The sequence below is a fragment of the Aphidius gifuensis genome, linkage group LG4 (assembly GCF_014905175.1).
Source record: "Aphidius gifuensis isolate YNYX2018 linkage group LG4, ASM1490517v1, whole genome shotgun sequence".
Lineage (NCBI taxonomy): Eukaryota > Metazoa > Arthropoda > Insecta > Hymenoptera > Braconidae > Aphidius > Aphidius gifuensis.
The window spans coordinates 22,583,984-22,599,823 of record NC_057791.1 but is presented as its reverse complement, the minus strand read 5'-3'; the positions used below and the strand labels follow the sequence as shown (position 1 = coordinate 22,599,823).

The 15,840-nt window shown below is 25.5% G+C and overlaps 6 protein-coding genes across 9 annotated transcripts; 3 read left to right on the top strand and 3 right to left on the bottom strand.

Moving 5' to 3' along the window:
* Positions 1–382: 382 nt before the first annotated feature.
* LOC122855742 (F-box/LRR-repeat protein 12-like) lies at positions 383–2,955 on the bottom strand. 2 transcript variants are annotated; one of them, XM_044157314.1, is made up of 5 exons: positions 2,166–2,940; positions 1,926–2,073; positions 1,515–1,834; positions 1,359–1,438; positions 522–1,271 (listed from the first exon to the last, which is right to left on the bottom strand). In XM_044157314.1, the coding sequence occupies exons 1-4, from the start codon at positions 2,286–2,288 to the stop codon at positions 1,430–1,432; spliced, it is 600 nt and encodes a 199-aa protein (XP_044013249.1). In that variant the 5' UTR covers positions 2,289–2,940; the 3' UTR covers positions 522–1,271; positions 1,359–1,429. The 2 variants fall into 2 exon arrangements, with proteins under 2 accessions (XP_044013248.1, XP_044013249.1); XM_044157313.1 differs by having other exon boundaries at positions 383–1,271; positions 1,359–1,834; positions 2,166–2,955.
* Positions 2,956–4,566: 1,611 nt separating this feature from the next.
* Positions 4,567–7,880, top strand: LOC122855741 (protein PFC0760c-like). The gene is made up of 2 exons (XM_044157312.1): positions 4,567–5,073; positions 5,146–7,880. Exons 1-2 carry the CDS (start codon positions 4,803–4,805, stop codon positions 7,683–7,685), a joined length of 2,811 nt encoding a protein of 936 aa, XP_044013247.1. The 5' UTR covers positions 4,567–4,802; the 3' UTR covers positions 7,686–7,880.
* Positions 7,881–7,974: 94 nt separating this feature from the next.
* Positions 7,975–8,853, bottom strand: LOC122854061. The gene is made up of 4 exons (XM_044154474.1): positions 8,749–8,853; positions 8,473–8,668; positions 8,264–8,382; positions 7,975–8,175 (listed from the first exon to the last, which is right to left on the bottom strand). Exons 2-4 carry the CDS (start codon positions 8,486–8,488, stop codon positions 7,975–7,977), a joined length of 336 nt encoding a protein of 111 aa, XP_044010409.1. The 5' UTR covers positions 8,489–8,668; positions 8,749–8,853.
* On the top strand, positions 8,657–12,135 carry LOC122855739 (adipocyte plasma membrane-associated protein-like). Of its 3 annotated transcripts, none has more exons than XM_044157309.1 (4): positions 8,657–9,000; positions 9,731–9,856; positions 9,938–10,423; positions 10,507–12,135. In XM_044157309.1, exons 2-4 carry the CDS (start codon positions 9,747–9,749, stop codon positions 11,564–11,566), a joined length of 1,656 nt encoding a protein of 551 aa, XP_044013244.1. In that variant the 5' UTR covers positions 8,657–9,000; positions 9,731–9,746; the 3' UTR covers positions 11,567–12,135. The 3 variants fall into 3 exon arrangements, with proteins under 3 accessions (XP_044013244.1, XP_044013243.1, XP_044013242.1); XM_044157308.1 differs by lacking the exon at positions 8,657–9,000 and adding an exon at positions 9,276–9,484 and having other exon boundaries at positions 10,507–11,796; XM_044157307.1 differs by lacking the exon at positions 8,657–9,000 and adding an exon at positions 9,514–9,638 and having other exon boundaries at positions 10,507–11,796.
* On the bottom strand, positions 12,128–13,632 carry LOC122855740. The gene is made up of 5 exons (XM_044157310.1): positions 13,439–13,632; positions 13,056–13,360; positions 12,783–12,984; positions 12,598–12,707; positions 12,128–12,517 (listed from the first exon to the last, which is right to left on the bottom strand). Exons 2-5 carry the CDS (start codon positions 13,224–13,226, stop codon positions 12,278–12,280), a joined length of 723 nt encoding a protein of 240 aa, XP_044013245.1. The 5' UTR covers positions 13,227–13,360; positions 13,439–13,632; the 3' UTR covers positions 12,128–12,277.
* Positions 13,633–14,110: 478 nt separating this feature from the next.
* Positions 14,111–15,704, top strand: LOC122855738 (glutamic acid-rich protein-like). Its single transcript, XM_044157306.1, has 2 exons — positions 14,111–14,441; positions 14,533–15,704. Exons 1-2 carry the CDS (start codon positions 14,402–14,404, stop codon positions 15,618–15,620), a joined length of 1,128 nt encoding a protein of 375 aa, XP_044013241.1. The 5' UTR covers positions 14,111–14,401; the 3' UTR covers positions 15,621–15,704.
* The last annotated feature ends 136 nt before the right edge of the window (positions 15,705–15,840 follow it).

Genomic DNA, 15,840 nt, shown 5'->3' with positions numbered 1-15,840 from the left:
TTATTTTTTTGACAATTTATTAATATTAAATTTTATTAGATATATATGTATAGGTATGTATGAATCTTAAAAAATCGCCGAAAATCGAAGATCCCTACTCGGATATCGGAATATCCCCCTTTTTCCAAATCTACGAGGCAAAAAAAAAATCGCAAAACATATTATGTTTGTGAATTACATTTTCAAGAAAATGATATTCAACGTTTTTTTGTTGATAATATTTACATAATCAAATACGTGAAATTCCTCGAGATCATGTAACTCTGAGTCTTCATGATTATATCGACGTATATAAAAAAAGAAACAAAAAGCGGGAATTTATAGTTTTTTTTCTTAAAAATTAAAATAAATTTAATACCAATAACTTGTCAATAACCAAAGATTAACCTTTCAATTGTTCATTTATTTATTCTTCGAATGAAATTATATACATTACAATATTGTATTTTAATCGATTATACGATTATACATTTTACATGTATTTTAATTGAAAACAGTTATGAATTTTTTTTTTTCATCTAATATGATATTAATAGCCATATAAGATATTAATTTCCTATAAGAAATGAATAAAAAAGTATGTTGTCTGGGATACGATAATAACCCCTAATAGTCAGTTATCAATAAAATTTGTCATTTATCTACTCTTTTTTAAATAAACTACTGATACTAATTTTTAAATATAGAGATTCATATTGTTTTGTATCAATTTTGAGAAAAACAACTAATTTCAAAAGTTGTTTACGATTTTCCGATATTTCTGCTGCTTTTTTGATAAATTCAACACTTGTGGTCAGAACAAAAAGCTTATTCATCTTTGGTGAATTTTCGAGAACTTTCATGGCTACATCATCAGTAATTTTATTGCTGCGTGGTAGAGCTAATCCAATCAAGTTTTTGAGCAATTTGATTGATGAAGAATCAATGCTGTCATTAATGCCGGCAAAACCAAGATGTGTTAAATTATTCATCTTTGAAATGGCTACTACACCATCGTTGGTTATCCATCGACAATTTACCTTAAGTTTTGTTAATTGCTTTATGGTATTGGCAACAGTATACAAAAAATGATCTGAAGCTTTGAATCCCAACAAATCCAATATAGTTATACTCTTTAACTGGTTTAGCTTAATAATATTTTTGTTTAAGTAACGATCATAAGGATGAAATTTTATACATGTGCGATTAGCTATCATCCACTCTTCTAACTCTCGGAAAATTAGTAAACCACCAAATTCAAATCTTTTCAGAGCCTTCAGTCGACGAAGCACCTACAAAAACAATTATTTATAAGTATATTGAAAATATAAAAATAATACTTTTGATTTTTTTTGTAATAGATGTTAAGTTTAACTTACTATTATTAGGTTTTTTGGAATTACACAAGGTATATAAACGTTTTTGTTCCAATTGGACAAAATTAGATCAGTCAATGTATCTGTAACCCCCAACAATGAAACGATTAAATTAGCAGATATACGTTTATCTTTAGGTTGAAATGTAATCGCTAGTACTTTGAGCTGAGATAGACGTGAATATGATTCGATATCAAGTATATCGTCCTCATAGGTGAATCTCAATCGAAGTTCCACGAGATTTGGACAATATTCATTAATAACTGGCACTATGTTACTATGACCATAAGCTGTCAAGTCTAATTGTCTTAAATAACGACCACATTTATTAAGCAATGATTTTAAAAAGCTCAATTTTTCCTCGGGTGTTGTAAATTTCTTCAAACAATTTGGATTCTCAGCTCGTTCCCAGTGAGTGAGTTGAAGTTTTTTGACATTACTCCAAGAATAATCAAGAGCTCTTTTCCATTTTTGACATACTAAAAAATAAATAAATTATACAAATATATTAATTATGGTAATTAAATTTTTTTTTTTTCTGAATAAATTGATATTGTACTTATCACATACCTAATGCAATTTTAGGTCTTTCCCATACTGGCACATACATGAATATTTCAGCTAGACAATCGTCATTAACACTGTCAATTATTATACTTTTGGCGTGCTCAAATATTATATTTTTGGCGTATGAATGATCATGATGCTGATAGTATATCTAAAAAAAAAAATGAATATTTATATTTTACAACAATAATTCAATAATTAATCTACATGCATGTTCTTATTACAGTTATATTTTGAACTGACCTTATTATTCTTTTCGTTCAAGGAAGGTGTTGACATTTCACTTGTAACCTTACGTTTTTTATAAAAAAGGTTTTCCGACTCTAATTTACGTTTTTTTCTGAACTCATTCATATTTGATAACATTAAAATTTGTTATTTACTGCTATCAAGTTTTGGTTTAATATTTTTGTTTATCTGTTTAAAATATTATACTTCTGATATATAATACTTTTAAAAAACAGAAACTTAGAAAAAATTCCCCCCCCCCCCGTCGGGATTCGAACCCGAGTATTTTGCCTTCGGGGCAAATGCCTTGACCTCTAGACCACAGGGATTTATAAAAAGATTCCCAAGCTCTATGTTTTTTACTAAACAGTAAACATAACCAAATATCAGAAACAATTGACAGTAACGTTTTGTTCTGAACTCACTTATATTTGATAACATTAAAATTTTGTTATTCACTATTACCAAGTTTTGTTTAATTTTTTTTATATCTCTATACATTAATTGTATTATAAAAATTTGGTAGTCACTACTACAAGTTTTGTTTATGTCAATACATTAATTGTATAATAAAAAATTTGGTATTCACTACCAAGTTTCGTTTAATTTTTTTTATATCTCAATACATTAATTGTATTATAAAAAATTTTTAAGCTTTGTTTTTTACTACAGAGTAAACATAACCAAAGATCAGCATCAATTGACAGCTGACATTATAGACACAACACGAAGCACAAACCAGGGTGAATTTAAATTACAAAGTACGTGCCGACTCAAGTCGCTGCGAAGATTCCAGTGCGAAACTGCGAACCAGAGTTGCCTGGTACTGGAAGGGGCAAAGCGCCACGGTGCGGCTCGGACGGAGCCGAACAGAGCCGAAAAGCGCCATTTTTTTTTTAGTACGAGGAGCCAATAAAAGCGCCAAACTTTAAACCACTTAAATTTTGCTCTAAATAAATTAATTTTTGGTCTAGAATCTAGATTAATCCCTTAGTAATATTTTCTATATTCAACTAAAATTATTGTGCGAAATGGCTGAGTAATTAATGTAGACTAAGAATTAATTTATTTGGCTACTTCTTCCCTTAGTTATTTTTGCCATAATTAATTAATGAAAAAGCTATTGGCAAATGCTTCTAAGAAAAAGATGTAGCCAAATAAATTAATTCCTAGACTATATTATTTTGGTTTTGGTTTTATGACACATTTATCATATGAATTTATGGTTAGACAAACTGAAAAATTAAAACCAGGATCAAAAATTGTTGTTATTGCTGGACTAGATAAAGCAAGACCAAGGGTAGCAACTTTGATAATTTAGTACAATATGACCACCCAAAAAAAAAATTTTTTTTTGATCTCAGGTCACCTGGCAACTCTGGGTCCCTGGAGCGAACTGGCTAAATACATGTAAGGCAATGTATGTAAATTGTAATGGCTATATCGGCGATTTGCCAGCCACCAGAACTCCAGAATGCCAGAAGTCTGAAAGGGGATATTATCATTTATCATATCCGAGACAACATGTTTTTGTGTTGGTTTCTTATAGGAAATTTTCTCACGAAACGTCGTCTGAAACGAGCAAAGCGCTACGGTGCGGCTTAGACGGAACTAAAAAACAACAAATAAAAATAAAACAATAAAAAAAAATTAGATTCCAACCAATTCCATTCCAACAATCAACCCAACAAGCCCAAATCAGCCATAGACGCCAAGTACATAAAGTGAAACACAAAATGAGAAATTTTTATTAAGGCGTCTAAATAAATATTAAATATAGGAAAAAAATATCAAAAATTAATTAACAATAAATTTAATTTTATTTCTTCATTCATCAAATTAATATAAAATTTAAGGTTACATAATTAATATCAAGCTCATTGATGCAATAAAATTTTAATAATCAAAATTAATTATTATTAATTATAAAGTATTTTTTTAAATAATGTATTTGTGATGTATCTCGTCAATAAAAGACGAGGATATTGTTATTAATGTCTTTAAAATTTAATTATTCTGACGAAGTGGAAGACGAAGATAATATTCAACAAAAAAATTATCAAACAGTCAAGAATTATCGTGGTGTCAATGGTAACAGTATCACTCTCACCCAACGTATTGATAAAAGTTTTAAAAAAAATCATCAAAATAAAATTGTACAATTTGAGTTAATTAATAATAAAAAAATAACAGCTTTACATATTGATTTACCAATAATCATTGGAATTTTTTTACTCTGGAATTTGACAAGTTATCATTCAACAGTTTATTTTTTAATTACATCTTATATTTTATTGAGATTAAAATGTGTATTGTCAACTGTTGAAAGAGGTAATTTTAATTATTTATTCACTTGATAATTTTCCTAAAAACTATGTTAATTTGTTTGTAAATTAAAATGACAATTTTGTTTTTAGATATATTGTTGGTTGTTGAATCAGTTGGTATCCAAATAATTGGCAAAAAACAATTATCCTGTTTTGAAACAAGTAAATTTTTACCCTGGAATACAATTGATGATGTATTTATCAATGAAGTTATAATTGGTCAACGAGTACTGTACTATTTGACATTTTTAATAAAAGATATATCTGTTGGTAAAAATAAAGTTGAACTGGTACCATTATTTGTTGAATTAAAACCAGAAATAAAATGCCTGGAATACATGTACGAACATCTAGCCAAACTGATTGGAACAAACATGAAAAAGATCAAGCATTAACTGTACCAGGTTCATACTGGTTATGTCATAAAAAAACAATATTTAAATTTACATTTAAATACCCAAAGTATAATAGAAATGTTAAAAAAAAATTTCAACATGATAAAGAATTGATGAAAGTAATCAGAAGAATTATTAAATCACAACCAATTTCAAAGCAAGGACAACAATTTGGTACTCGTCATCTTTTGGTGACATACAGTAAGTTTTTAATTTTTTAAATAATATTAATAAACAAATAAAAATTAATTTATTAATTTTTTCTTTTGTTAGATCATAGACCCTGGGATCGTCAAGATAAAATATTTGCAAAATTAAAATTTGATGAAAAGCCAAATGTCACTGTTTATCATAATGAATTTTTTTTAACTGTTAAAATATTACTTGTTGATTTACGTCCTGATAATCGTCGTGATTTTGTTGATGGTCTTATTGTTTATGGTGATAAAACAAATGACACAATTATCATTGATCAAAACTCAACGACAAATTCAAGTCTTGATGATTTATCAAATGACAATTTAAATATATCAATTGATAAAAATAATGATGAAGAAAAAATAACAGATTCATCAGTAACAATTTATGGTGATCTTGATAATTCACCATTAGATCAAAGTGAATCAGAAGTACCAATAGAAATTGATTCATCATTATCATCACCATTAAATGACATGCAAGAAACAATTGATATGCCATATCAGTATTTAATTGAACGTGATATTGAAAAATCAAAAACATTAAATAAACGTAAATGTACTGTTGGTACAAATTATAATTCAATACCCAGTACATTTATCATTCCTGATGAAAAAATAACTCATGAAAAATGTGAAACAATTGTATCATCATTTGGCAATAACAATGGTCAAACAAATATAGATAATATTATTGATACAACAAATGAAAGTAAAGATAAAAAATGTGATAAAATTAAACCACCACCATTGATACTACAAAATGATAATAATAATTTTAAAAATATATCAAATGAATTAAATAAAATAATAAAATTACCAATTGATATAGAAGAAAAAATGAAATCACCAATTAAAATAAATGAAATGACACCAATAAAATCACCATCATCGTTTTTTAAATTAACATCAACACCAACACAATCACCATTATCAAAAAATCATTCAATATCAAATTTAATTGATCAAATAACACCAAAATCAGCAAATATAACTGATCTTGTTATGGAAGGTTTAATGTTTACAATAAGACAAGATAAAGATAGTTTAACTGTTGTTGAACAAAAAACAAAATTAGAACCAGATGAGGTACTTGAAAATTCAGAAAAAATTGAAACTCAAGAAGGTGCTGAATGTCTAGTCAATTCAAGTTTATTAAAATTAGAAAATTTAATAACAAAAATTGATAAATCAAATTCAAATAATAGTAATAATAAAAATAAAATAAAAAGCAATAATCTTCCATGTTCATATTTTGGACAAAATATTGATAATCATAATTATAATGATGATTATTTAAATAATAAAAATAATAATAGCAATGTTGTATTATTAAATAGAATGAGTAAATCAGAAGTTGATGAATTTTTTTCACTTGCTAAAAAAAATGTTTATCCTGATGAAACAAAAAATAAATCAATTGATTCAATTTCAATGGATGTTGATGATTCAAAGAGTGAATCTGGTGAAGTGATTGATTCAAAAAGTGAATCTGCTAAATCAATTGATTCAATGCCAATGGATGTTGAGTATATCTACCCTGATTTCAAGGATGATTGTCCAAAAGAAGTTGAAAAAAATAATAAAAAACAAAAAAAAATAAAAGGAAGAAATGTAAAATCAACAGATGATAGTGATACAGATGTTATTGATGATGAGGATGATGATGACAATGATGATGTAAATAAAAATGATAAAACTGGTAATGAAAGTGATACACCAAGCATGGCTGATGAGGATATTATACCAGAAGCATTGCAAAATAAAATTGACATAAATCATGATGAATCAAATCTTCTTATGGATGATCATGATGATGGTGATGAAGAGGAGGAAGAGAATTATTACACACCACCAGATGTTTCATTTAAATCAAAAAAACTAAAAGCTAAATCTCCAAGAATTGTATCAAATGAAGTAGTTAGTTTTGATTTATCAACATTACGTTCTGTTAAATCAAACAGGAAATCAACTGATACAGATAAATCAAATGATGCAGATAAATCAAATGATACAGACAAATCAAATGATAGTGATGATAAAACTACACCTGAAGATTCTAACGTTCAAACTGATGATGAAAAAATTAATTCTGATGATACAAAAATTATTCATGAAGAAGTAAATGATGATAATAAAAATACCAATTCTGATGAATTAAAAATGCTTGACGATAATTCAAAAATAGAAGATGAAAAGAAAATAGAAAATACTGAAATTTTAAAAGATACAAAATTGGATGATAAAAAAATTACAAATGACAAAGAAAAATTAATAATAAACACAAAAAAGCTAGATGATTTGAATGCTAATGACAAGAGTCCAGATAATACAAATAGTATTATCAAAATGGAAATTGATAATGACACTAAATCATCAAATTCATATAATAAAAGATCGAGAAAAAAATCTCCAGTTGTACCAAGATTAACAAGAAAAAGTTTATCAATGAAACGTAAACTTGAAGAATTAAATAAGAATGATCAACCAAGAAAAGATGTTGAAATTGAAATGTGGAAATTTTTACAAGACATGTCAAGAGGTGTTCGAGTTGTTGTAAAACGTCTTGATTTATCAGACATGTCAAATATTGTTGCTAAAAATTGTATCAAATAATAATATAATTTTAACTATGTACATACTTGTGATAAACAATTGTTCATACAATACTTGGAATAAAAATTAAAAATAACATAATTTTAATTATTAATATTTACATCTACTTGAAATATGTAGTTGTTTTAATGATATTTAAAATTCACATTATAAAAATTATCATATAAAAATCATAATAATAAAACTTGCTTATTTTATAAAAAAAAAAAATATAATTGTTAATTATTATTTATGATTAATAGAATTAATTAGTTTAAATAATTGTCGAATTTTTTTATGTTAAATTTTGTTAATTAATTGATGATGATTTGTCTCTTTTCATTTGATCCAATATTATTCTTAAATTTTGAATTTCATTTGTCATTTTTTTATATTTATCTAAATCATTTGATAAATTTTTTTCCATAAATTTATTAAACAATTCTTTCTGATAATCTGTGATAACTGGTTTTGGTAACTTTTTTGGTTTATTTAATTCAACAGGTTGCATCTAAATTAAAACAAAAAAATTATTAATAAATAAATTTTGTTATTCATATTTTAATTTATATTTTTAAGAAAAAAAGTTAATTATTTACAGCAATTTGACTTTCAAGCTGAAGTGATTGTTTAAACAATTCAGCACATTTTTTTGGATATCTTTCTCTGGTATCTGATAATTCAAAGACAGCATCTTCACACTGTTCCTCCAAATCAGCTAAAATAACAAAAACAATAATATTAAAATTAACAAAATAACAAAACATCAGACATAATAAAATGAAAAAATAAATTTTTATTAACTCACCTGAATCATTAGCCATAATTATAATTAAAATGCCTAACTGTGACCTTTGTAATGACCTCACAAAAATACTCAATATTATTGTAAACAATGTATTATATTAATTCAGCTGATTATTTTAATTTATGTTTACTCCGCCATTTTGTGTATGAGTGTGTTATGACACATTGCTGTCATTGACACACAAACACACACAGAACTGAGAGAAAAAGAAAAAGAATAATAATAAACACCGGCTAAACTCCAATAAAAAAAAAAAACAAAAAAACAACGGCTTACATTTTCCGGCTCACAGTGAAGTGATCATAATTATTTCGCAGTTTAATTTTTTTTTTATTACGTATTTATCAGAGCTCCTGTTGGTTTCGTTTAGTGCTTCTCATAATAATCGAAATATTAAATTCAATATCAACATCAAAGACACAAGTAGATAAATTATTATAAATAATTATTGTGTCTGAACATTTCGTGTCTGAAGCTGCTCCAAAACGTAAATCATCCAACACAAAATTGAAACAAAAAAAGAAGAAGGTTAGTAAAATAATATTTCATGCATCATTTATTTTGATAAATTAATTTATTATTTTTTTAATTTAAATATTTTTAATTTATTGCATTTTTAATTATAAACAAGAATTTTTTATTTTATTATTTTTTAACTTGTTTAAAAGTTGATTGAACTGGGTAAAAAAAATAATATAAAATATGCAAAAAAATATGAAGATGCCTGAGGGCAAAATACTAGAGGTGGTTTTAGAGGTCATTGATCGTCGGGATGTTGGTAAAAAACACCGTTATAATTTTGCCTAGTTGGCTGACCGATCTCGTCGAAGAAGAAGAAGTTGTTATTTTCTCTCCTTCTCTTCATCTACGTTTATTTTATTTTATTATAATTCAACTTGTTCTTGCAGCTAACAATATCTTGAATATTCCAGACTGTACCAGCTATACAAATCATTTATAAAAATAAATAAGTTAATTAAATAATTGTTATTATTGTTGAAACATTTATCAGGTGAATAAATAAGTATTTATCTTAAATTTTAAATCATTCAGAGTCACCAGGTGATATCACATTGACACGTATACATAATTTACCTTTTTTTTTTAATCGTGGCAGATAAAACGAACTGATTTATCAATCAACCAATCAACCAGCATTGATAATAGTATATAATTATCATTTTTTACAAATGAATCAGCAAAAAAATTATTTTTCATTAAAATAAATTATAATAATTGATTTTTGTTTGTGTTACAGTTGAAGTATTTTAACAATGGGTTATTTAAAATCATTGGGAACTGGTTTTGTATGGATATGCACAATTTTAGCAGCCATAACATTTATACCTGGACTTCCACCTCAAATTGAAACAACACCATACAAGTAAGATTAATAAAAATTCTAAATAACCAAGACTACCAATATGTGTTAATTAATTTTTAAATTGTTATTTTAAATTTATAGTGTTAAACAACCAATGGCATTGAATAAAGAAAGAAATGGTAGATTAAATAATCCTGAAATACTCTTTGATGGTGAAATTCATGGTCCAGAATCATTTGATATTTATGATGGTGTTTTATACACTGGTTTACATGGTGGAGCTGTTGGTAAAATTGTCAACAATAAAATCATTGAAGTCGTTAAATTTGGCAATAAATGTGATGGTGTTTATGAGGAAGAAAAATGTGGACGTCCTTTGGGTTTGAAATTTGATAAAAATGGTAAACTTTTTGTTGTTGATGCTTACTATGGTATTTTCAAGGTCGATGTTAAGACTAAAAAATACGAAAAAATTATTGATTTAACAAAACCAATTGATGGAAAAATTCCAGTACTTGCTAATAGTATTGATATTGCTAGTAATGGTGATTTATACTGGACAGTTTCTAGTTCTGATTTTAAATTAAATGATTTAGTTTATTCATTTCTTGCTGATCCATCAGGAAGGTAAATAAAAAACAATAAAAATTTAAGTAAATTATATTTAAATTGAATTTTTTGTTAATATATTTTAAATTTATTATCAACAGATTAATTCGTTACAATGCAGCAACAAAAAAGAATCAAGTTTTATTAGAAAATCTTGGTTTTGCAAATGGTGTTAAGTTGAGTGATGATGAATCATTTGTACTTGTTGCTGAAACATTGTCATCAAAAATTATAAAATACTTTATAAAAGGACAAAAAGCTGGTAAATCTGAAATTCTTATTGATGGCCTTCCTGGAGCTCCAGATAATATTCACAGTGATGGACAGGGTAATTTCTTTGTTACTTTTCCAACACTTATTGATGAGGATCATCCATTTATAAGTCAAACATTAGCACCTCATTCAAATTTAAGAAAAATGCTTCTTCGTTTACTTGGTATTATTGAAGCACCATTTAAATTATTTGAGCAAGTCTATCCAAATATTTATACAAAACGTATTGTTAATTATATTGGGCACTATGAAAGTGTACAAGGTACAAGTGAACCAGGTGCAACTGTTATTAGATTCGATGGAAATGGTAATATTTTGGATATTCTTGATAACAATGATGAAAAATTATCTTTAATAAGTTCAGCTATTATTAAAGATAATTATCTTTATTTGGGTTCACCAGTTAATAAATTTCTTGCACGTGTATCACTTGCAAAAGCACTTCCTGATTTTAAGAAAGTTGATAAAATTGTTCCAACTAAAAAACCAGTAACAACAACTCCAAAACCAGTAACAAAAACAACTCCAAAACCAACAACAACTACTCCAAAACCAACAACAACAACTACTCCAAAACCAGTAACAACTACAACTCCAAAACCAACAACTACAACAACTCCAAAACCAACAACAACAACTACTCCAAAACCAGCAACAACAACTCAAAAACCAACTCAAAAACCAGCAGAAAAAGTTACAAAACCAAAACCAACAGTTACACCAACAATAAAACCAGTTGTTGAAAAAGTTGATGAACAAATTAAAAATACTGTTAAAACACCACCAAAACCTGTCAAGAATACTAAACAACCAGATATTAAACCAGTCAAAGAAGAAACATTTGAAACTAAAAATCAACAAAAAAAACCAATAAGAGATGAAATGTAAATTTCAATTAATGTCTTTCTTTTTTCCATTATTTCTTCAAATAAACAATTTTTTAAAAGTTCCACTTGAAGAAACAAAAAATATATTGGATCAAAATATTGGATTTAATATCCAAAGACTGATCTTTCAACATATCAACAGTGATGTCACACTGTTTATAAATGTTAAATTTTTTTTCTACAAAAGTTTTCCAATTATTATTAAGTACATTCCGTAGTTTAAATTTATTCTAGAATTTTTTATATTAATTAAAATGAAATTAAAAAATTCTAAAAAAGTAATTTATGATGAAAAATAAATAAATTTCGTACTACTGTGATGTTACTATGTTAATTTATAAATTTTTTTGACATTTGTAAATAACATTAAGTTACTTGAATGTTATTTTTTCCAATTCAAATAATATATAACTTAGTAGCTATGAATTTTCAATACCAGTTTAACGAAAAATAATCAATTTATTAAATTAAATATGTGTGTTATTGAAAATTAAGTGGATTTATTGTTAAAAATTTAATTAAAATATCTAAAACGTTTATAAATAAAAAAAAATATATATAATTAATTAATTATTATTTTTTTCATTTATTTAACATTTTTTTTTTTTTTCGTTTTCTTTTTTTTATTATCAACAATATTTTATATAATTTTAAGTTCTAGAAAATAATTTCAGGCACAATTTGAAGACTTCAAGTTGATTTTTTTTGAAGCTCAATTTCTGATGATTAATTTTTTGAAACTTAATTTTTCACTCATTGAATTTTTAATCTTCCACCAAATTGATGGATAAATAGTAAAATGCCATTCACCATTTCGATGTAATTTTGCATAATTTTGTGCTGATTTTAATGCATTTTTGTATGATTTTATATTATCATTTTTGATTGATGGAAGATCAGTCACAATACCAAAGCCTAAACGAGCAAGTTCCTTTCCAATTTCCAATTGTACCTTTATAAAAAAACACACAATTTAATTAAAAATTACATTCAAACATGTATGTTAACTAGTAATTTTCAATTATTAATTACCTTATTTTCTTCCAACATATTAACTTTACAATTAAGATAATCATTTGTTTTTTCAAGTGGGATAAATTCAATTTTTTGACCTTGAACAATAGTCGATAGCCAACTTATACCTATTGAAAAAAGAAAAACAAAAAAATATTTTTATTAAATTAAATTAACTTGATAAATTTAAAATTTTAATTTACCATTATTTGTGACATTAACACCAGCAATTTTTACTGGTAAATATTTTGGTTGACCAAATCTTGGAATATTAACAAGTGGTTTATGATTAACCATCAAAAGTGCAGTTTTACCAGGTTCAATTCGTTCAACTGTACCCTGAAGAACTGTTTGATTTTTGATAAATCTCATTGGCACTTTTCTTGGATCAGAAAATTTAGCAAACTAAAAAACAACAAAATAAATAATTAACAATTTATTTCATATATATAAACAACACAATTTTATAAACTTACAGGTCTCATTCTGATCAATGCTGTCATCAATCCAACACCAGTTAATCCATATGTTAAAATTTGAAAACCTCTTGAATCTTTTCTGCTAAATTCATCCTCAAATTTTGATATAAAATTAATAAACATCGATTCTGATTTATTTGACACTTTTGTTGACTCCAATTCTGACATCTTGATTATTATTATTATTATTACAAATTGATTATTAATATCATCCAACAATTAAATTCGTTTATTATCTTTCTAATTATCAAATATTTTTCGTTGCAAAATTATTTAAACATTTATTTAAACATTCTGTAAATCTAAAAACAAAAAAAACGGAGTTAATTAATTGATAAATTAAAACATTTAAATAATAATAACAATAAATATTAACTAACTTTTTGAAGGACAATAAACAATATAAATAATAAATTTTTCTTTTATTATTAATTTTTTATGTTTATTAAATTTATGTCAATGATGTAGAGGTATATTTAGATCAACTCGTTGTAAATATTTTATAAGGTCGATGAGCAATGTCATAAGACGTAAATATATAAATCACTTTGATCATATGTTTATCCTATTATTTATTATTGTTATAAATAATATATGATAAAATTATTTATTTTTTTTTTTTTAATAATAAAATCAGGGGAATCTTAGAGAGCTGCCATCTGTTACACCAAAAAAATTGTCTCATTTAGAAAATATATATTTTTTAAATTGGAGTAAAAATTTAATTAACAATTAATGTCTATTGTTAATAACAATGTGTAAATTTTGGTAAAATGTAATTATATTTATATAAAATTATTATTAATAGTTTTCTTTTTACTATTTTGAAGATTGCAAAAAATTTTCAACTCAAACTTTCAAGATTTAGGGATCAAACAGGGAATCAGGGATCGAGAATCAATGTTTGAGACGATTGAGACGATTGAGATCATTGAGATTTGAGAGAGATGAGAGAAAGAAAATGTAAACCGGCCCTGAGTTTGGACCTCTTTTTGAGTATGCTTTCTCAAAAATATATATATTCAATGCACTTTTCCCTTCTCCCTGTTTCTCCCCTCTTTCATTTTAGCATTTTAGATTCTCACTAAAGAGCACTAAAGAGTTTACCTTTTCTTTTTTTTTTTTCATTTTACCTGTTTGTACCTGCTTAACACTTTTCAATAAATCCACAGGGGTTGAAAAATTTTATAACCACTCTGGAAAAACTAATTTTTTTTCCTCAACTCATGTATTACAATTATTTAAATAAATTATCAATCAATAATTAATAAATTGTTAAACAACAAAAAATACCTTGTGTCAAGTGAAAAACTATTTAAAAAAAAAATTTTTTTTAAAAAGTTATGAAAGACTGCATTATGAAAACTCAATCATTAAATAATCGTAAGTATTAAAAATAATAATTATTTAATTATTTATTATTAATTAATTTATATAAAAATTATATTATTATTATTTTTTTATTTTTATTTAGAATTATATACATTTTTGGAAAAAGGAGGAGGAATTCAAGATGAAAAAAAGCCTAAAAAATTATGTGGAAAAATTATTAAGGTGATAATTTATGTAAATTTATTGATCCTATTTATTGGAGCAATTATATTAGTAAGCACTAGATCAATTGATGATTTAGATGTAGCTAAAAATTTTTTTAACACAAAGACAAAAAATGATGATGTAATTGTTAATAATGACACAAAATTAACAACAATTGAACCCCTGGAAACATTTCAACTGGATATATTTAATTCAAATAATAATGTTAATTTAGACAGTTTAATAAGTGAGGCTGAAACATTGAGACAACAGGTGTTGCTTGAAATACGCATGGCTGATTCAATGGAAGGTGGCTGGAATGAAATCATTGATTCAGATATCATCCAATTACAAAAAAATGCAACTTATCTTATTGTTAAATATTTATTTAAAGATGATGATGCTGATAGTAGCAATAATAATCATCAAATTGATAATCAAAAAATTATTAATGAAGCTGAAATTATAAGTAGTAGATTAAATTGGATCATGGTTAATATATATTCAAATGATGAGTTATGGAATTATAAATTTATATCAAAATCATTGATTGAATTTAAAGTTCTTAATCGTTGGAGAAATTTAATTAATCGTATTTATGATTGGAAGTATCGTGTTATTAAAAATAATATTATATTTCCAAATGAATTACCAACATTGGCTGAAGCTACTGCAGCTAATAACAAATGGCTATTAGAAAATAATATTGATTTTAAAAAACCAGAAAATGTTGATCGTTCAGAAGGAGCTGAGGACAGTTATATTGATGACGGTGAAGAATATGGTACTCCTCAAGAGCCTAAAGACGAAGATTATGATGTGATTCCTCAAGAGCCTGAAGACGAAAAAGTGGAAACTGGTGATGATGATGATGATGATGAAGATGAAGAAGAACATAACGTGAGTGACGAGCATGATGATGATGATAATGATGATGAAGATGACGATGATGATGATGATGAAAGTACAACATCAGATGAAGATATGGTTATAACCGTTCAAGAAGACGAAACAATAGTCGATTAATACGCTTACTCATAAAAATTTTTAACATTCAAAAAAACAATTGAAATAAACTACTTTTATAACACAATAATTGAATAATAAAAATTAAATTTTATATTAATATATTAATGTGTTTTTTAACCTTATTATTTATAATTTTAAATATATATTTTTTCATCATTTATATTGTTTATAAATTTAGAAAAACAAGTTTGATATTTTTTTGTTTATTTAAATTCAA

What these genes read in the sequence shown, in the direction of transcription:
- LOC122855741 (XM_044157312.1), top strand. Translation starts at nt 4,803, where the DNA reads ATGCCTGGAATACATGTACGAACATCTAGCCAAACTGATTGGAACAAA. An exon ending in TCATCTTTTGGTGACATACA is followed by an intron (nt 5,074 to 5,145) that starts GTAAGTTTTTAA and finishes TTCTTTTGTTAG; the next exon opens with ATCATAGACCCTGGGATCGT.
- LOC122855739 (XM_044157309.1), top strand. Translation starts at nt 9,747, where the DNA reads ATGGGTTATTTAAAATCATTGGGAACTGGTTTTGTATGGATATGCACA. An exon ending in ATTGAAACAACACCATACAA is followed by an intron (nt 9,857 to 9,937) that starts GTAAGATTAATA and finishes TTAAATTTATAG; the next exon opens with TGTTAAACAACCAATGGCAT. An exon ending in CTTGCTGATCCATCAGGAAG is followed by an intron (nt 10,424 to 10,506) that starts GTAAATAAAAAA and finishes TATTATCAACAG; the next exon opens with ATTAATTCGTTACAATGCAG.
- LOC122854061 (XM_044154474.1), bottom strand. An exon ending in AGCTTGAAAGTCAAATTGCT is followed by an intron (nt 8,176 to 8,263) that starts GTAAATAATTAA and finishes GTTTTAATTTAG; the next exon opens with ATGCAACCTGTTGAATTAAA.
- LOC122855742 (XM_044157313.1), bottom strand. Translation starts at nt 2,288, where the DNA reads ATGTTATCAAATATGAATGAGTTCAGAAAAAAACGTAAATTAGAGTCG. An exon ending in AAGACCTAAAATTGCATTAG is followed by an intron (nt 1,835 to 1,925) that starts GTATGTGATAAG and finishes TTTATTTTTTAG; the next exon opens with TATGTCAAAAATGGAAAAGA. An exon ending in TTCCAAAAAACCTAATAATA is followed by an intron (nt 1,272 to 1,358) that starts GTAAGTTAAACT and finishes TTGTTTTTGTAG; the next exon opens with GTGCTTCGTCGACTGAAGGC.
- LOC122855740 (XM_044157310.1), bottom strand. Translation starts at nt 13,226, where the DNA reads ATGTCAGAATTGGAGTCAACAAAAGTGTCAAATAAATCAGAATCGATG. An exon ending in CATTGATCAGAATGAGACCT is followed by an intron (nt 12,985 to 13,055) that starts GTAAGTTTATAA and finishes GTTGTTTTTTAG; the next exon opens with TTTGCTAAATTTTCTGATCC. An exon ending in ATATGTTGGAAGAAAATAAG is followed by an intron (nt 12,518 to 12,597) that starts GTAATTAATAAT and finishes TTTTTTATAAAG; the next exon opens with GTACAATTGGAAATTGGAAA.
- LOC122855738 (XM_044157306.1), top strand. Translation starts at nt 14,402, where the DNA reads ATGAAAGACTGCATTATGAAAACTCAATCATTAAATAATC. An exon ending in AACTCAATCATTAAATAATC is followed by an intron (nt 14,442 to 14,532) that starts GTAAGTATTAAA and finishes ATTTTTATTTAG; the next exon opens with AATTATATACATTTTTGGAA.